General features: G+C 40.0%; 1 protein-coding gene across 1 annotated transcript in view; it reads left to right on the forward strand.

The window, feature by feature from the left end:
* PODXL2 (podocalyxin like 2) overlaps positions 1-13,985 on the forward strand; it is a 58,967-nt gene that overhangs the window by 17,635 nt on the left and 27,347 nt on the right. Inside the window, exon 2 of the mRNA XM_063291693.1 lies at positions 1,561-1,851. Within this exon, the coding sequence (XP_063147763.1) occupies positions 1,561-1,851 (291 nt within the window). The remainder of the gene's footprint in view (positions 1-1,560; positions 1,852-13,985) is intronic.

Here is a 13,985-nt window from a genome sequence, read left to right on the forward strand (position 1 = left end):
AGAATTTATTCAGCAAAATAGAACATAATAGAACATATTTTTTAAAAAACAGGCTTTTAGAATATTGGACAACAGTGCCGTGCCTGAATGAGTCAGGCTGTAATTCTTAGTTTTGCATAGTATACACCATCCATTATCTGACTCAGCCAGCAAAGAGGGTTAGGTGCGTTCTTTGTCTATGGAAGCTTGGCCTTTCAAGTAGAGGAAAAATGCTTTCAAGGGTGGCTGTTTTACAGTGAATTACAGTCCCAAATTAATGAAAAGTCTGTCTGTAGAATATTTAGAAATAGTAATGAATGGTGGACTGTTAACTGACAGTGTAATAATTGAGGATGATCTTGAAAAGAGAAACTGGATTTTAGAAGTTGCACTAATATAGTGACCTAAGGTTGACTAAAAGTATTGGCCAAACTAGGAACACTTTAGTCTAGGAATACAGTATCTAGGTTTGCAAGAGTAAATCTTAGAAGTTAAGCCCACAGTTTGCTTCCGGGTCCAATTCAAGGTGTTGGTTATTACCTTTAAAGCCCTACATGGCATGGGACCAGGTTACCTGAGGGACCGCCTCATCCCCATAACATCGACCTGCCCCACCCGGTCATGCAGACAGGGCATGTTACGGGCCCCATCTGTAAAAGAATTCCATCTGGCGGAGTCTTGGAAGTGCACCTTCTCTGCAGTAGCCCCTGCCCTCTGGAACATTCTTACTCCGGAAGTGAGACAAGCTCCCTCTCTCCTGGACTTCCATAAAAAACTAAAAACCTGGTTTTGCCGGCAGGCCTGGAGTGGGAAGGGGAATAGCCACTCCTGGGGATGGCTAGCACCCTAGAATGGCCCTTTACACCCACGGACTGATAGAGAACCTTCAGCCATCTAGATTTTGTCACATTTTTATTCTTATTATTTATTTACATTTGTATTTATTGTATTTATAATTTTATTGAATTTTAACTTTGTTTTTATTGTAAACCTCCTAAAGTCCCTCCTTTGGCGGGGGGAGATGGGCAGTGATAAAATTTGATAAATAAATAAATAAAAATAAAATATGGCCCTTTTAAGGGGCAATGTGACTATGAATTTGATACTGTTTAATTTTCCATATTAGATGAGAATTAGAAAGATACAAATATTGTCATAGATACTTCTGAATATATGCAGTTACATCCATGTGTACAGCCACATATTCATGACACTATAGGTAGCATTTCAATATCTCTTTAAAACCTTTTGAGGGCAAACAGGCATTTCACTGTAGACACACACAGGGTTGTCTACTGTGTTTGTGCATAGTTTAAAACTCTTCTTTCAAATTGATTCTATGGTAGCAATATATTATTTTTCCCAGCAATAAATGCAATGTCTCTTTTGCACTTGAGCATGACTTTCCCCCCAGGTAGCATATCCATCATCATTACTGTGCAATTACCTTGGGAACATAGTGATATAAAAAGGATTTTTAAAAAGCTTTTTAGAGCCCTATGAATATGTGGCTGTTTTTGAGACCCTACAATGTTTTTCCCTTCTACACAAGCTAAAATTGATGTGGTTCTTTTTTTACAGGTTGTCTGTGCATTTGCCTTGCTATGTCGGAAGACTCTGGTACTGAAGGTCTGAGCTCAACTTCTTTGGTGGACTTCATGACAATGTCCCACTTTAAGTCCCTGGATTCCAGTGAACAGACCAACTTAGAATTATCTGAGCCTGATTTTGGTCCTGGTGCCCTGCAAGTCTCACCTGGTTCAGGCTTTTTCAGTGAGGAAAAGGAAGACCCCAAGGTCCTTCAGCCTCAGTATTTATGGGAGGAAGGTGGGGAGAGCAATGATTCCAGTTTGTATGTGGGGCCAGCATCAGGTAACCACCTTTTGACTATTTTCTTCCTGTTTTTATTATACATTTTTGTAAAAAAAAAAAAAAGTGGTGGTTGGATCTTTTAAACAGCTTTTCCAATTCATGGATTGTTGGATTAGAGGGAAATTAATTAGGAAGTTTCACATGGGAAGCTTTTAGCCTTATCATTGGGGTGGACAACATGTAAACTAATACCATATGCAAAAGATAATGGTATCGAAATAATGGTGGTAATAATAATGGTATTGAAAGCCTCTGAAAAGTCAGTAGGGTCAACTGAATTGCAGTCCCCCATCTTTCTCTTAGAAAAGATTATCCCATATGATAACCAAGTCTGTTTCAGTGCCAGAACCAGGTCTAAAATCTGATGGAAATGAATCTAAAAATCCATTTCATTTAAGGATGCTCATGTCAGGCTGGTAAGAAGTTGGGAAGGATCTGTGGTGTGAAATTCTAAGCTATTTTAACCAGGGCAGTTTTGGCCTGCATGTTGAAGTCTCCCAGAACTTTAGGGAGTCTTCAACTGTAAAACCATTACCATCAGTTCAGGTAGGAAGACTCCTGAGTAACAAGCTGAGCAAGACACCTTTAGAATCCCAAGCAAGTGGTCCTGAGTGTTTACTATAGGCTACAAACTGAGAGAAAATGAATTCCTGTAGACTTCAGCAATTCTCCCTCCCCAACCCCTTGATGTGTCTCGATGCCAAATTCAGCTTATCCCATTATCTTCAGTCCATACTAATAGATATGACAAAGTTAAGTGCGTGGAGAAAGGTAAATTAACTCATGCAGCCCTTTCTTTGGAATAAAAATGCTTTAAAAATATGTTTTTTTTAGCCAGAAAACAAATTATAAAAACCTTTGGTAAAAATAAGACAATAGTGATATAACCACAGCATCATGCTTGTAGAAAATGAATGGATGGATGGATGAAAGATAGCAATTCTACACCAAATGCCAAGCAATGTAAATAATCTTAGCATGGCTGAGTTGGAAAGAATTTGAGTGCTAGATGGAGGTTTTGAAAGAACATAAGAATAATCTTGTTGCATCAGGCCAAGGACCATTCTACTCCAGCATTTGTTTCTCACAATGGCCAACCAGATGATTCTGTTCACAAGCAGGCACTGGAGATGTAACCTTCTTCTACCACTGTTCCCCTGGATGCTACTCCCAACTCAGAGGTAATGATGCATCTTCAGAACTAATAGCCCTTGACAGGTCTCTCCTTTATGAATTTATTTAATCCCTTTTTAGTAAAGGTAAAGGTTTCCCTTGACATAAAGTCCAGTCGAGTCCGACTCTAGGGGGCGGTGCTCATCTCCGTTTCTAAGCCTTGGAGCCGGCGTTGTCATAGACACTTCCGGGTCATGTGGCCAGCATGACTCACGGAACGCCGTTACCTTCCCGCCGAAGCGGTACCAATTAATCTACTCACATTTGCATGTTTTCGAACTGCTTGGTGTGCAGGAGCTGGGATTAACAACGGGAGCTCACCCCGCCGCGCGGTTTCGAACCGCCGACCTTCCGATCGACAGCTCAGCAGTTTAACCCGCAGCGCCACCGCGTCCAATCCCTTTTTAAATCCATCATATTTTTTGACAATAAATTCCACATGTTAATTATGAAAGCTGTCACTGAGGACAATAGAGTTGCATTAAAGAAGGTAAAGCTGTGGAAGCAGTTTAGTTATCACTGACTTTTGAAGGAAGAGGCATCATTGCCTGTATATGTTATATTAATTAAATTAAGTAGGCATTTATAACTTTTCTCAAGTATAAGTATTCTGATGATAAGTCAAGGGATTGAGCAAATTCATTCTAACTTCACCTTCCTTGAGTTGAGAGCAGTCCTGAATGTAATTACTTAGATGAAAGTTCTTTTGTTCAGTGAAGTTAACTCTTGAATGAGTGAGCAGCCTTCAAGATCTCCTAAAATGTTCTTTTGTGCAAAAAAAAAAATTTTTTTGTAGCGTATTCAAATTTTGCCCAGCAATATTTACATGACAGTCCTATATACTGCCTTTGTTTTGGAGGACAAATTCTATGCATCCCATGGACTCTTAAATACTTCTTTAAGGAATATAAGATTACATCTTCAGTTAAGTTAATTTAATCTATTAATCAATTAAACAAAATAAAAGTAACCAGCATAAATTAAGCTATATTAAATAAGAAATGATGAGAAGTATTCTTCCTTTTCATTCACATGAATCTTATACATTTGTATAATCTAATATTCTTCTATATTATTTAAATACATATTTCCTTATAAACAGACTCCAGAGTAACTGGAGTCTGATTATATTTCTTTATGTATAGCTTTATGCTCCAAAGATGGTGGTAGTTTGAAGGAGATAATATCTGCTTTGTTCTGCCTGATTTTCCCTTTTGGTTTTAATGAACTTATGAAAAATATTCAGTAGTAGCAGTATGCATCTCTCTTGGGTTTCTAAGAATGGGATCCTTTTCTTTCAAAAAGATTCTTGACTGAAATCCTCCAGTCAGTCTTACATCCTGGAAGGCTGGTAAGTAGCATAGGATACCTCTGAGGTAGCTTTTCGATTTCTGGCATTCTAATGTACTAACAATTTTTTTAAAAAAATTACCATACATCTTTTTTCCTTGGAATGTATTGCTGCTTCATAATTTAGTAGAAATGTTTTAAAAACTTATTTCACCTTTTCCAATGTTTCCTTTTTCACAGAAATCACCTCCTAGTTCTCCAGGAATAGAGGGAGTAGAAGAAGAAAGTCAACATGGTGGTCACAATGACCACATGATTGAAACCCCACCCCTTTTTACATCCATGAAAGCCGGCTGGGTGACTGGGCCAGTCACTCTCTCTCAGCCAAACTCACCTCACAGGGTTGTTGTTGTGGGGAATATAGGAGGAGGAAGGAGTATTAGATATGTTTGCTACTTTAAGTTATTTATAAAAATAATAAAGGAGGGATAAAAAAAATCTTTAAAAAAAAGGGGAGCAGAGTTTCAATCCTATGGTTGCAGCCACCATCTTACCTTTTCTGATCCTCCTCCAGATACCCCTGCTGTTTCTCAATATAATTTGTAATCTCTGTTGCAAGAATATAGGAAACAATAAGCTATGAATTTTAGTTTAATAAAGGAAAAGGTGAACAATACTGTGCTGGTGTACCTTCCCCATTTCCTCCCACTTATCCTTCCCTTTACAAAAGCAGGTAAAAAAGGCTAGGTGAAAGAGTTTGGACTGAAGTTCAAACATGGGATGATAAGCCACAGTTTCTTAGCCACCATTAAGCGTTAGTTGCCAGGATTTCCACCTGGGTTAAGCAATAATTACAAATCTCCAGATACTTAATAATAATTCAGCTCTTGGCTATACTTGGCAGAAGATTTCCAGACATGACTTGGCAAGTTTAGGACTTTTATTGTAACAAGAATGAGGCTCTAACACAACAGTTGGTTGCCTGCTGCAGTGCAAAGCAGTAAGAGCCTTTATATATCTATGCACCAATGTATTTATTTCTCCCACCTTTCATGTTAAAGGATACTTGACCTTGGGTTGCTTATGTACTGGTCCTCCATTGACTAGAAACTGCTGTTCTTACTTCACCAGCTTCAGCTCTCAAACAAGGGCTAAACCTGCAATATGATCCTAGCTTATTTATATGCATGAATTTGGTTATGTGTTCAGGCTAAACTATCTTTGTTTGGTTATTTTACCAGTTTGCACAAAGGGAAGAACAAAGTTGGAGTAAAAGGGCTGCATTTTTAAACATGTACAATTCATTCATATTGGTGCTTAAAAGTCAGAATGTTAGTTTACTGTCATGTGGTAAATGTGATGTATAATATTAAGAAGGTACTTTTGAGACGCCCATTGAGTGAGCATATGCAAGGTTACTTTAAAGCTTATGAGATTATCCTACACAATCTTGACCTGATTTTCAGGCCAGACAATATGAGAAGGTGACCTTCTGCTTGCTGTCCTCCCTTCTGCCTTCTTTGCTTTCATTTCATCTTGGTTGCTACCTGTCCAGCCTTGTTCTAGTCTAGCACTAAAAAGTGATAGCTGTTAAGTGAAAGCATTATGTCTGTACAGATTTCAGTCTGAGAGAATTGAATCCCTGCTGGTATAAACGCTTTGTTAGCAATACAAACTGCCTTGTATGTCCATAAACCTCTTTGTTCATGTATTCATATTTAGGAACCACACTGGGGAAGTTAGGGGGTTAGGGAGTAAGACCATGCAGAAACCTACAACCATCATTATTTCTAAAAAGTTTTTAATATATTGTAATTATGCATGTTTGACACCTAAATCTTCTGTGCCTGTTTTTTCCTTTGATGAACTCTCCTATTTGCTTCCTTGTTAGAAATATAAGTAGCTGCATTTACTATATTCCTCTGTTGGCTTTAGATATAGTTAATAAAAAAGTATAAAACTGTAGGACACTGCAGATTTAGAAGTTGCATCACACCCTCCTTACTGCTGTTTAGGTTTACACATCCCACTAAAGTTGGAGCAAGCAACCTGGTGGCCTCCAGTTGTTTAGACTAACATTCTTACAGTCACTTGCCATAGGCTAGGCTAAGGAGTCAAGGGAAGTTGATGTCCAAGATAAGTGACCAGATGCATAAAGTGAACAAAACATAAAGTGATTTGTTTGGGCTGACTTCTTTAATGAACCTAGGCACTGTTTTAAAACCAGAACACTAGAGCATACTGAACTCACCATAGTTAAAGCATAGTGTAGCTGTGTGAACCTGTCTGTCTCAGTTGAAAGTATCTTATGCAAAAATTGCTGGACAGCCTGTAGATGCAGAAATCACCATTAAACAACCAACTTGATTACAGACTCTCTAATGAAAGAAAAAGTGTTCTATGGTCTGAACTAGCCAAGGGAGCTGTCATCCAGCTGGAGCAAATATTTTCTTAATGGGCTTAGTTTTCATTTAGAAATCCATGGGGAGGAGAAAGGATATATTGGTGTTTTGAGAAATCAACATTCTGTAATTTGTTCAACTGTGACAGCCAGCATAGATTAGATAAGAAATTATTCATGAAACTGATCAGATGAGGGAGAAAGGAGGGCTGTGCCCACCTTAGACTTGTTCATAATCTTTCAAACCATGATTTGGAATAGGAGAAACATTTTATCTGAGTTAACTCAGTGGCATTTCAGTTTCTTAATTAATGCAACTTATTGAATTATTCAATAGATTGAATGCTGATTTCTGTTTAAAAATTTATTAGAAACCTGCTGCTTATCATCTTACAGTGAATGAGAAGTGGTTCTAAATGGGAAACTTTAACTGGGCTTTTGTAAGCACATAACCTATGTGATATTATTACAGTAATCAATTCATGACTTCCAGCTCACCAGATATATGAGTACCTTCCCATTGTTCTGGGATAGTTTGGATGAAAAACAATTAGGTTATTTAACATAAATGTTTCTGTGTGTGTTAACACAAGGCTTCAACTAATATTCTATTTTAATCAATAATGTTTAAGAAGTGGTTTGCAATAATCTAGAAGTGGGGCTAAAGGGGTTATACAAATTAGAAATAAGACAATAATTACAAAAAAAAATAAATTGGAAGCATAAAAATGCATATAGCTGTCAAATGTGCCTGTTTCGTGGTGCTGTCAGTGAATATGGGACACTTCAAAGTGATGTCTTAGAAATACTACTAGGTGAAGATGGAAAAGACTCAGGTTTACCTCCTTTCTCATAATATCTCCCACTGAAATTCTCATGCAAGATAAAAATGGGACATTGAGGAAGAGATGAACTAAGTATTCTGGCTTGTGCAGTGTGAGAGACTGTTATAAACAAATAGGATGTGGGAAAGTACATCCTTGCTGCCTGTCAAAACCCTGTTCCTTCCCCCTACTCCCAGTCTGAAGGTCTTCTCATCTGTAAGGTATAAGCTTTTGCAACCAAATGGGTTACTTTGCCTTTTGCTGAGCCATCAGTTGAAAGGAGAGATGTGTCATCATGGCTTGACTTCCAAAAACCACATGTGAGGGCAGACTGTCTGGGTAACTTAGGTGTGTACTGAATTCATTGACAGGAAAATTAAAATATTTCCTTGGATGTTGTAGGATGCTGCCATATATTGGACATGTCTGTTTGTGGGTATTTCCATTGTGTTAGACCTAAATGTTACAGGGATATGAAAATGGGACAGTTTCCCTTCATATTAGAATGATGTTGTCTTTTGCAATGAATCAAGACTCTGCTGGACTAAAAATATGAAAGCCAAGAGAAGCAGAGGCTGCATGTAAAAATTTATTTCTCTGGAACAGTGCAACAGTTCCACCACAATGGTAGCACTAACCCTGATTTAAACAACAGCTTGGTAATTCTGTAAGTATAATGGAAACTTAATGAGACAGGCCTCTTTACTTCCTTTTCTAGGCCAAGTGATTCCTGGGCCTATCTAACCTATCAATGGGGTGTTGAAACTGAGTAGATTTCCTTAGGCAGTTTCTAGTCTAATCAGTTTCATTTCAAAGGAAGCATTCATTTGTATCCTTATATATGAATGACAAATGGGGAGGGGAGCAGCAGAAAATTGCCCCCTCATGGCCTGACTCTAACAGGTTCAGCTGTCAGGAGTTATGCTTATGTTTGCTCTGTGCCTCATCTTGGACTTTAAAAAATCAGGAAAGATTTTCATGGGTCCATGCAGGTCAGAGTGTGCACCAGTGTGTATTTCTCCTCCTCTGGGTCCCTTTGAGTCTTTACACATTCAGGAAAATACCAAGAGAGAACTAAAGGGCTGCAGGAATTCATATGTGGCCCAGCTCCCATCTTTCTGCATATTAAATGCATACCCATAGACCTTAAAATCAGTTTCTGAGAAGAAGCAGTAGGCTACTTTTTACAAGGATCATCTAATCAATGCTATGACATTAGCAACTGTGTCTTAAGGACAGATTGACATCAAATTTACATCTTTTAATCTCATGTTCAGATACCCCTCTGTGAAATTAAGCACCATGGAAAGACAACACCTAAGAAGCTTAACACCAAGCAGTCCTCTGCCTGGCTGCTACTGGTGTGCTCAGGGTTTGTTCTGTTACCTAGATGTAAACACACAATAACATTTTTAAAGAATTCCTTTTTTTTTTCATACAATCACAGCCCAAGTACTGTTCCTAGGTAAAGCTTCAAAGTACCAAATTTTACCATTCCTAAGGGGATACTTGTATCATTACATAGATGGTTCATGTACCAAAACCCTTACCAAGAGCTGCTAATTAATTATTACTATAAGAGATATTGTAAGTTAAGGCTAGAATGTGAGCAGTAACAACCTGGCTAGATTCCACCTCCAGTGCTTGCATTCTGTTTTCCTTAATTCCACTCTCTCATCTCTTTTCAAGGCCATGTTATATAAGAATTCTCATTGCCACTTCATAAAATACAGCACAAGTATTTTTTCCATCAGAGTATCAGTCATGGGTTTGTTTCACACATTATGCTAAGGAAAGCTGTGCAACAAACTCAGCTGGTAAATGATGCTATGGGTGGTGGGGGAGATCAGCAGGGAATCGACCAATAGCTGCCTGAAATGACACCACATTGTATTGTGTGAGGGGAGCATCATTTAGTGAGGTCTTCACTGCTTCTTGGATAGGTGATGGGAACATGGGAACTGGAGAGAGTGTGAGGCAATGCTCAGGCATTGATTAGGCAAGGCCAGCTGGGCAGAAGAAATTGGGAGTGCTGAAGATTGCAGGGATTTGGGGCATGCTGCAGAAGAGGTCTGAGTAAGTAGCTTCTTCAATGCAGAGTCAAAAAACAAATACAGTATGATGTACCATGGTGATTTCTGCTGGACTTAGTCAAAGTATTGTGGATTGGTTTGGGGGGTACTAGAGACATATTGATGAAAGAGTAGTGTCACTGTATCTTATCTGGAAAGGTTCTGTTAGGGCAGCATTTCTCAACCTCTGCAAGTTTAAGATGCATGGAATTCTGGGAGTTGAAGTCCACGCATCTTAAACTTGCAGAGGGTGAGAAACACTGTGTTAGAGTATCTAAAGGGCCCTTACTGTGCCACAAACTTTTCACTAAGCATGCTAGGCAATCCACAGTGGAGCTGCTTCTATTCTCAGTTAAAGGATATCAGAAAGAAACTCTCTCCTATGGGAGATAGATACATTCTGAAAAGATGTTTATCCAACTTGTCGTAGTATCATTAGTCATCTCATGTCCCATTGTTATTATCTACTACTCATCACCACTATTTTACATGTTTTTGTTTTTTATTGCTTTATATGTTTTACTTCACGTTCAGTTCCCTGCATGGTGATGCATGCTGTAGCATCACAGGTAGTTATGTAAGTAGCTTAAATAAAATAAAAATAAAATCAATAAATGATATACCAAATAATCCATGTAACTCTAACCAGCATTAGCATAAAGAAAAGTGAATGGTTTTTGTGATGGTTTATGAAGTGGTTAGCTACTTTGGGGAATAGAAATGGGTGTTCTTTTCAGAAAGAAGTCTCAGATTTTTTTTAAAAAGCTTACTTAATAGTCATGCAATTGCTAGATAATTTGATTTCCTTCAGTTTAATTAGAGAAATCCATTATAGCCATGATTGTTTCTTAAAGTGAACCTCCCTTTTGTGGTACAATTATGGACTGGATTGTATTTAAACTTATCATAGGTACATAAAGGAAGGGTGATTTAAAAATGATTGGATTGTAATTATGATAAAACTGTATCAATTGTTGACAGAATATTCAAAACCAAACAGAAGAAGGGCTTTAGTGGGTCAGACCAAAGGTTCCTCATGGAAAAAAATCTCTGTTACATATATAGGAAATGCAGAGCATTTGGGCAATCACTGCCCCATTGTTGCATTGTTGCTTGCCAACATGAGGTCTCTTTAAGAATCTGTATAACCATTATACTGGATGGACACTTGAGATTGGTTTGCTTTTAGCATAGGTTATGGGAAACCAAGCATTGTGATTTGTAAAATATGGTTTACGGTTTAATGTGTGGGCCAAACACAATGGTGGTTTATTCCATGAAGTTATTCAATTGCTTATTTAACAATACTTAAATATTGATAGCTCGTATGGCTCCATTTAACTTAACTGTTAAGATATAACAGGTAATAAGCTGCTTATTCTTAATGAACTTATCTAATTTCCTTTTTAAATCTTCCTTGCATTTTGTGACAATGAATTGTGTAAGTTGATTATAAAGTATTTGAAAATGCAATTGTTACTGTTATGATGAATTTCCACAATTTCACATTAAACTTACTGCTTCCCAATTGGTAAGCAGCAACTGCTTGGTAAGCAGTTTTACCTTCATACCTTGTGCTGTGTGAAGCACCATCACGTGGATGTATCTCAGCAATCTACACATGGTTGCTATCATACAGGACTATTCCTTTTTTTTTCTTAGAAATAAATATTTGGTTATAATTGTGCCAGAAAGATACTGTTCTGCTATATGTTAATAATGTGCTATTAACTAGAAAGATTCAAGCAAAATAAATATGTTACCTTTGTTAGTGAAGGACAGTGTTGTGTGGATCTTATTAACGAGTGTACCATTGTGTCTACTTTGTGTATTTCCTTTAATAACTCCATTCAGAGCATCAGTGGGAGACAAGACATAGCAAACAGGCAGACTGAGGAAGGAGTGCTGGATAAAATAATTGACTTGCAGCCACTCTTTAATTTTGTCACATCTGCATCCTCTTGATAGGATTTCCCCTTCTCACTGGGCACAAAAAATGTTGCTTTTTTCTTTTTTCAACAGCTAGTCACTAGTCTTCCTGATTAATGTGCATCCATGCACTTCTATGAGAGATCAGATAGTTAAGGATTATCAGGAGCTGTGATGCTACCTTATAGGCCTGAGTTACTGCACGAATCCCAGTGCTCTCACCACAGCCATGAACTAAGATTTTGATCTCGGATTAGCTAGTAAACCATCTGAACAAAGCCAGGCAAAGCAAATTCTGCCCCTGGCGAATTAAGCAATGCTGTTGGTGTCCTATCCCAGTGCCTGGAGGCTGTGGGGGCCTGGATGGGGAACAGGGTTCAACTGAACCCCAGCAAGACTGAATGGCTCTGGTGTCAGGGCAGCCTTGCTCCGAATAAGACACGGACTCACTTAAAGGGTTTTAAGGATTTCCGGGTTTATTGAAGCAGAATGCATGCGGAGAAAAAGACAGGAATGCGGGTGTGGTATCAGGGTCTCCCGTTTATACCCCGGTGGCGGACCTTGTTCTCCACCCCCATTGTCCCCCAAGCCAGGTCCGGATGGGTGATTAGTGTTGGTATGGGTCCGACGATGGGTGATTTGGGCGATCTCCGACGTTCCCCTTTGTCTCCTTGCCTTCGTCCGGTGCAGGTGCGTCCCCTGGGGTAATGGGTGGGAGTTCCCCCGATCTGTTAATGGTTTCCAGATCCTGTCCGAGGTGCGTTTCTATTGTCCTGTTGATTTATTTATGGGTTTGGGTGCTTAAGGGATGATGTGTGTGTTTAAAGGATAATGGTTATCCCTTCCTCTTTCCTGATGTGCATGTTCCCCGTTGTGATGCACTTATGCCTTGCAACGGGGAACATGACATGCTGCCCCCCTAAGAGAATTCTAAGGTGGCGGTTTGTCCGGGTATGCTTCGTGGAAGCTTTTGACCAGCCATTTTGCTGAAACGTTTTGCGCTTGGATCCACTCTGGGTGTGGAAAATGTCACCATTTGACGAGGTACTGTAGGGTGCCCCTTAGTTTCCTGGAGTCTAGTACCTCCTTAATTTCAAAATATTGTTGCCCATCTATCATGATGGGTGGAGGCGGGGGGGTTTCATTGTGCCATTTTGAAGGGGTGGCCGGTTTCAGTAGGGCACAGTGGAATACTGGGTGTATGCGCCGCAAATTGTGGGGTAGGTCCAGCTTGAGGGTCACTGGATTGATAATTTCTATGATTTGGAACGGTCCAATGAATTTGGGTGCCAATTTCTTTGAGGGCTGTGGGGACTTGATGAACCTAGTGGAGAGGTAGACCCTATCTCCCACTTTGTAGTTCAGTTGTGCCGCCCTGTGATTGTCTGCAAACTTTTTGTATGTAGCTTGCACGTCTGCGGGAGCCAGCTGGATGATGGGCCAAACCATGGCCAGTTGTGCCGCCCAGTCATCTGGGGAACAGGGCGGGGTGTCTGGTTGGGGCAGTTCCGGGATTGGCACGAAGTCTCTGCCATAAACCACTTTGAATGGGGTGTGACCTGTGCTCTGGTGCACTGCGTTGTTGTAGGCTACCTCTGCAAAAGGTAGCAGGTCCACCCAATTGTCCTGTTGATAGTTAATGAATGATCGTAGGAATTGCTCCAGGGTGGAGTTAAGAATCTCCATAGAGCCATCTGTGTGGGGGTGCTAGGCCGTGGACAGTGCCTGCTTGGTCCCAATAAGTTTTAAAAATTCTTTCCAGAACCTAGATGTAAATTGTGTGCCCCTATCAGTCACCAAACGGGAGGGGGCGCCGTGGAGTTTATAGATGTGGGTAAGGAATAGGCGTGACAGCTGTTGCGCGGAGGGAATGGATGCGCAGGGTATGAAGTGTGCCTGCTTGGAAAAATAGTCTTTTACCACCCAGATGACCGTTTTTCTTTGGCTGGGTGGTAGGTCTACAATGAAGTCCATGGAAATTTCCTCCCAGGGACGGGAGGGGCTTGCTACTTGCTGCAGCAGTCCTTGGGGCTTCCCCACCTTTTGTTTTGACATGGCACATGTGGGGCAAGCAGCGACATATTCTTTAATGTCCTTTCTGAGAGTAGGCCACCAGAATTGTCGCCTGATTAAATGTAATGTTTTGACGAACCCAAAGTGCCCGGCCGTCTTGTCATCATGGAAGTGGTTTAAAACTTCTGCTCGCAATGTCTCTGGCGCGTACAGGTTCTTCTGTCTCCAGGCTAGACCGTTTGTAACAGATACATGGTGGTTGTTGGTTTGCAACCATGTATCTGTCTCGAGGGCTTGAACGAGTCGTTGTTGCCAGTTCGGTGAAATTGACCTGCGCCTCCCTCCGTTCGCGGGTGTTTGTGCTGGGGTGCGTTGGGTTCTTGTTTGGCTGCGCGTGACAGCAGGGCAGCCCAGCTGTGTGTCGGTCCACAC

The sequence above is a fragment of the Candoia aspera genome, chromosome 2 (assembly GCF_035149785.1).
Source record: "Candoia aspera isolate rCanAsp1 chromosome 2, rCanAsp1.hap2, whole genome shotgun sequence".
In the NCBI taxonomy this organism is placed as follows: Eukaryota; Metazoa; Chordata; class Lepidosauria; order Squamata; family Boidae; genus Candoia; species Candoia aspera.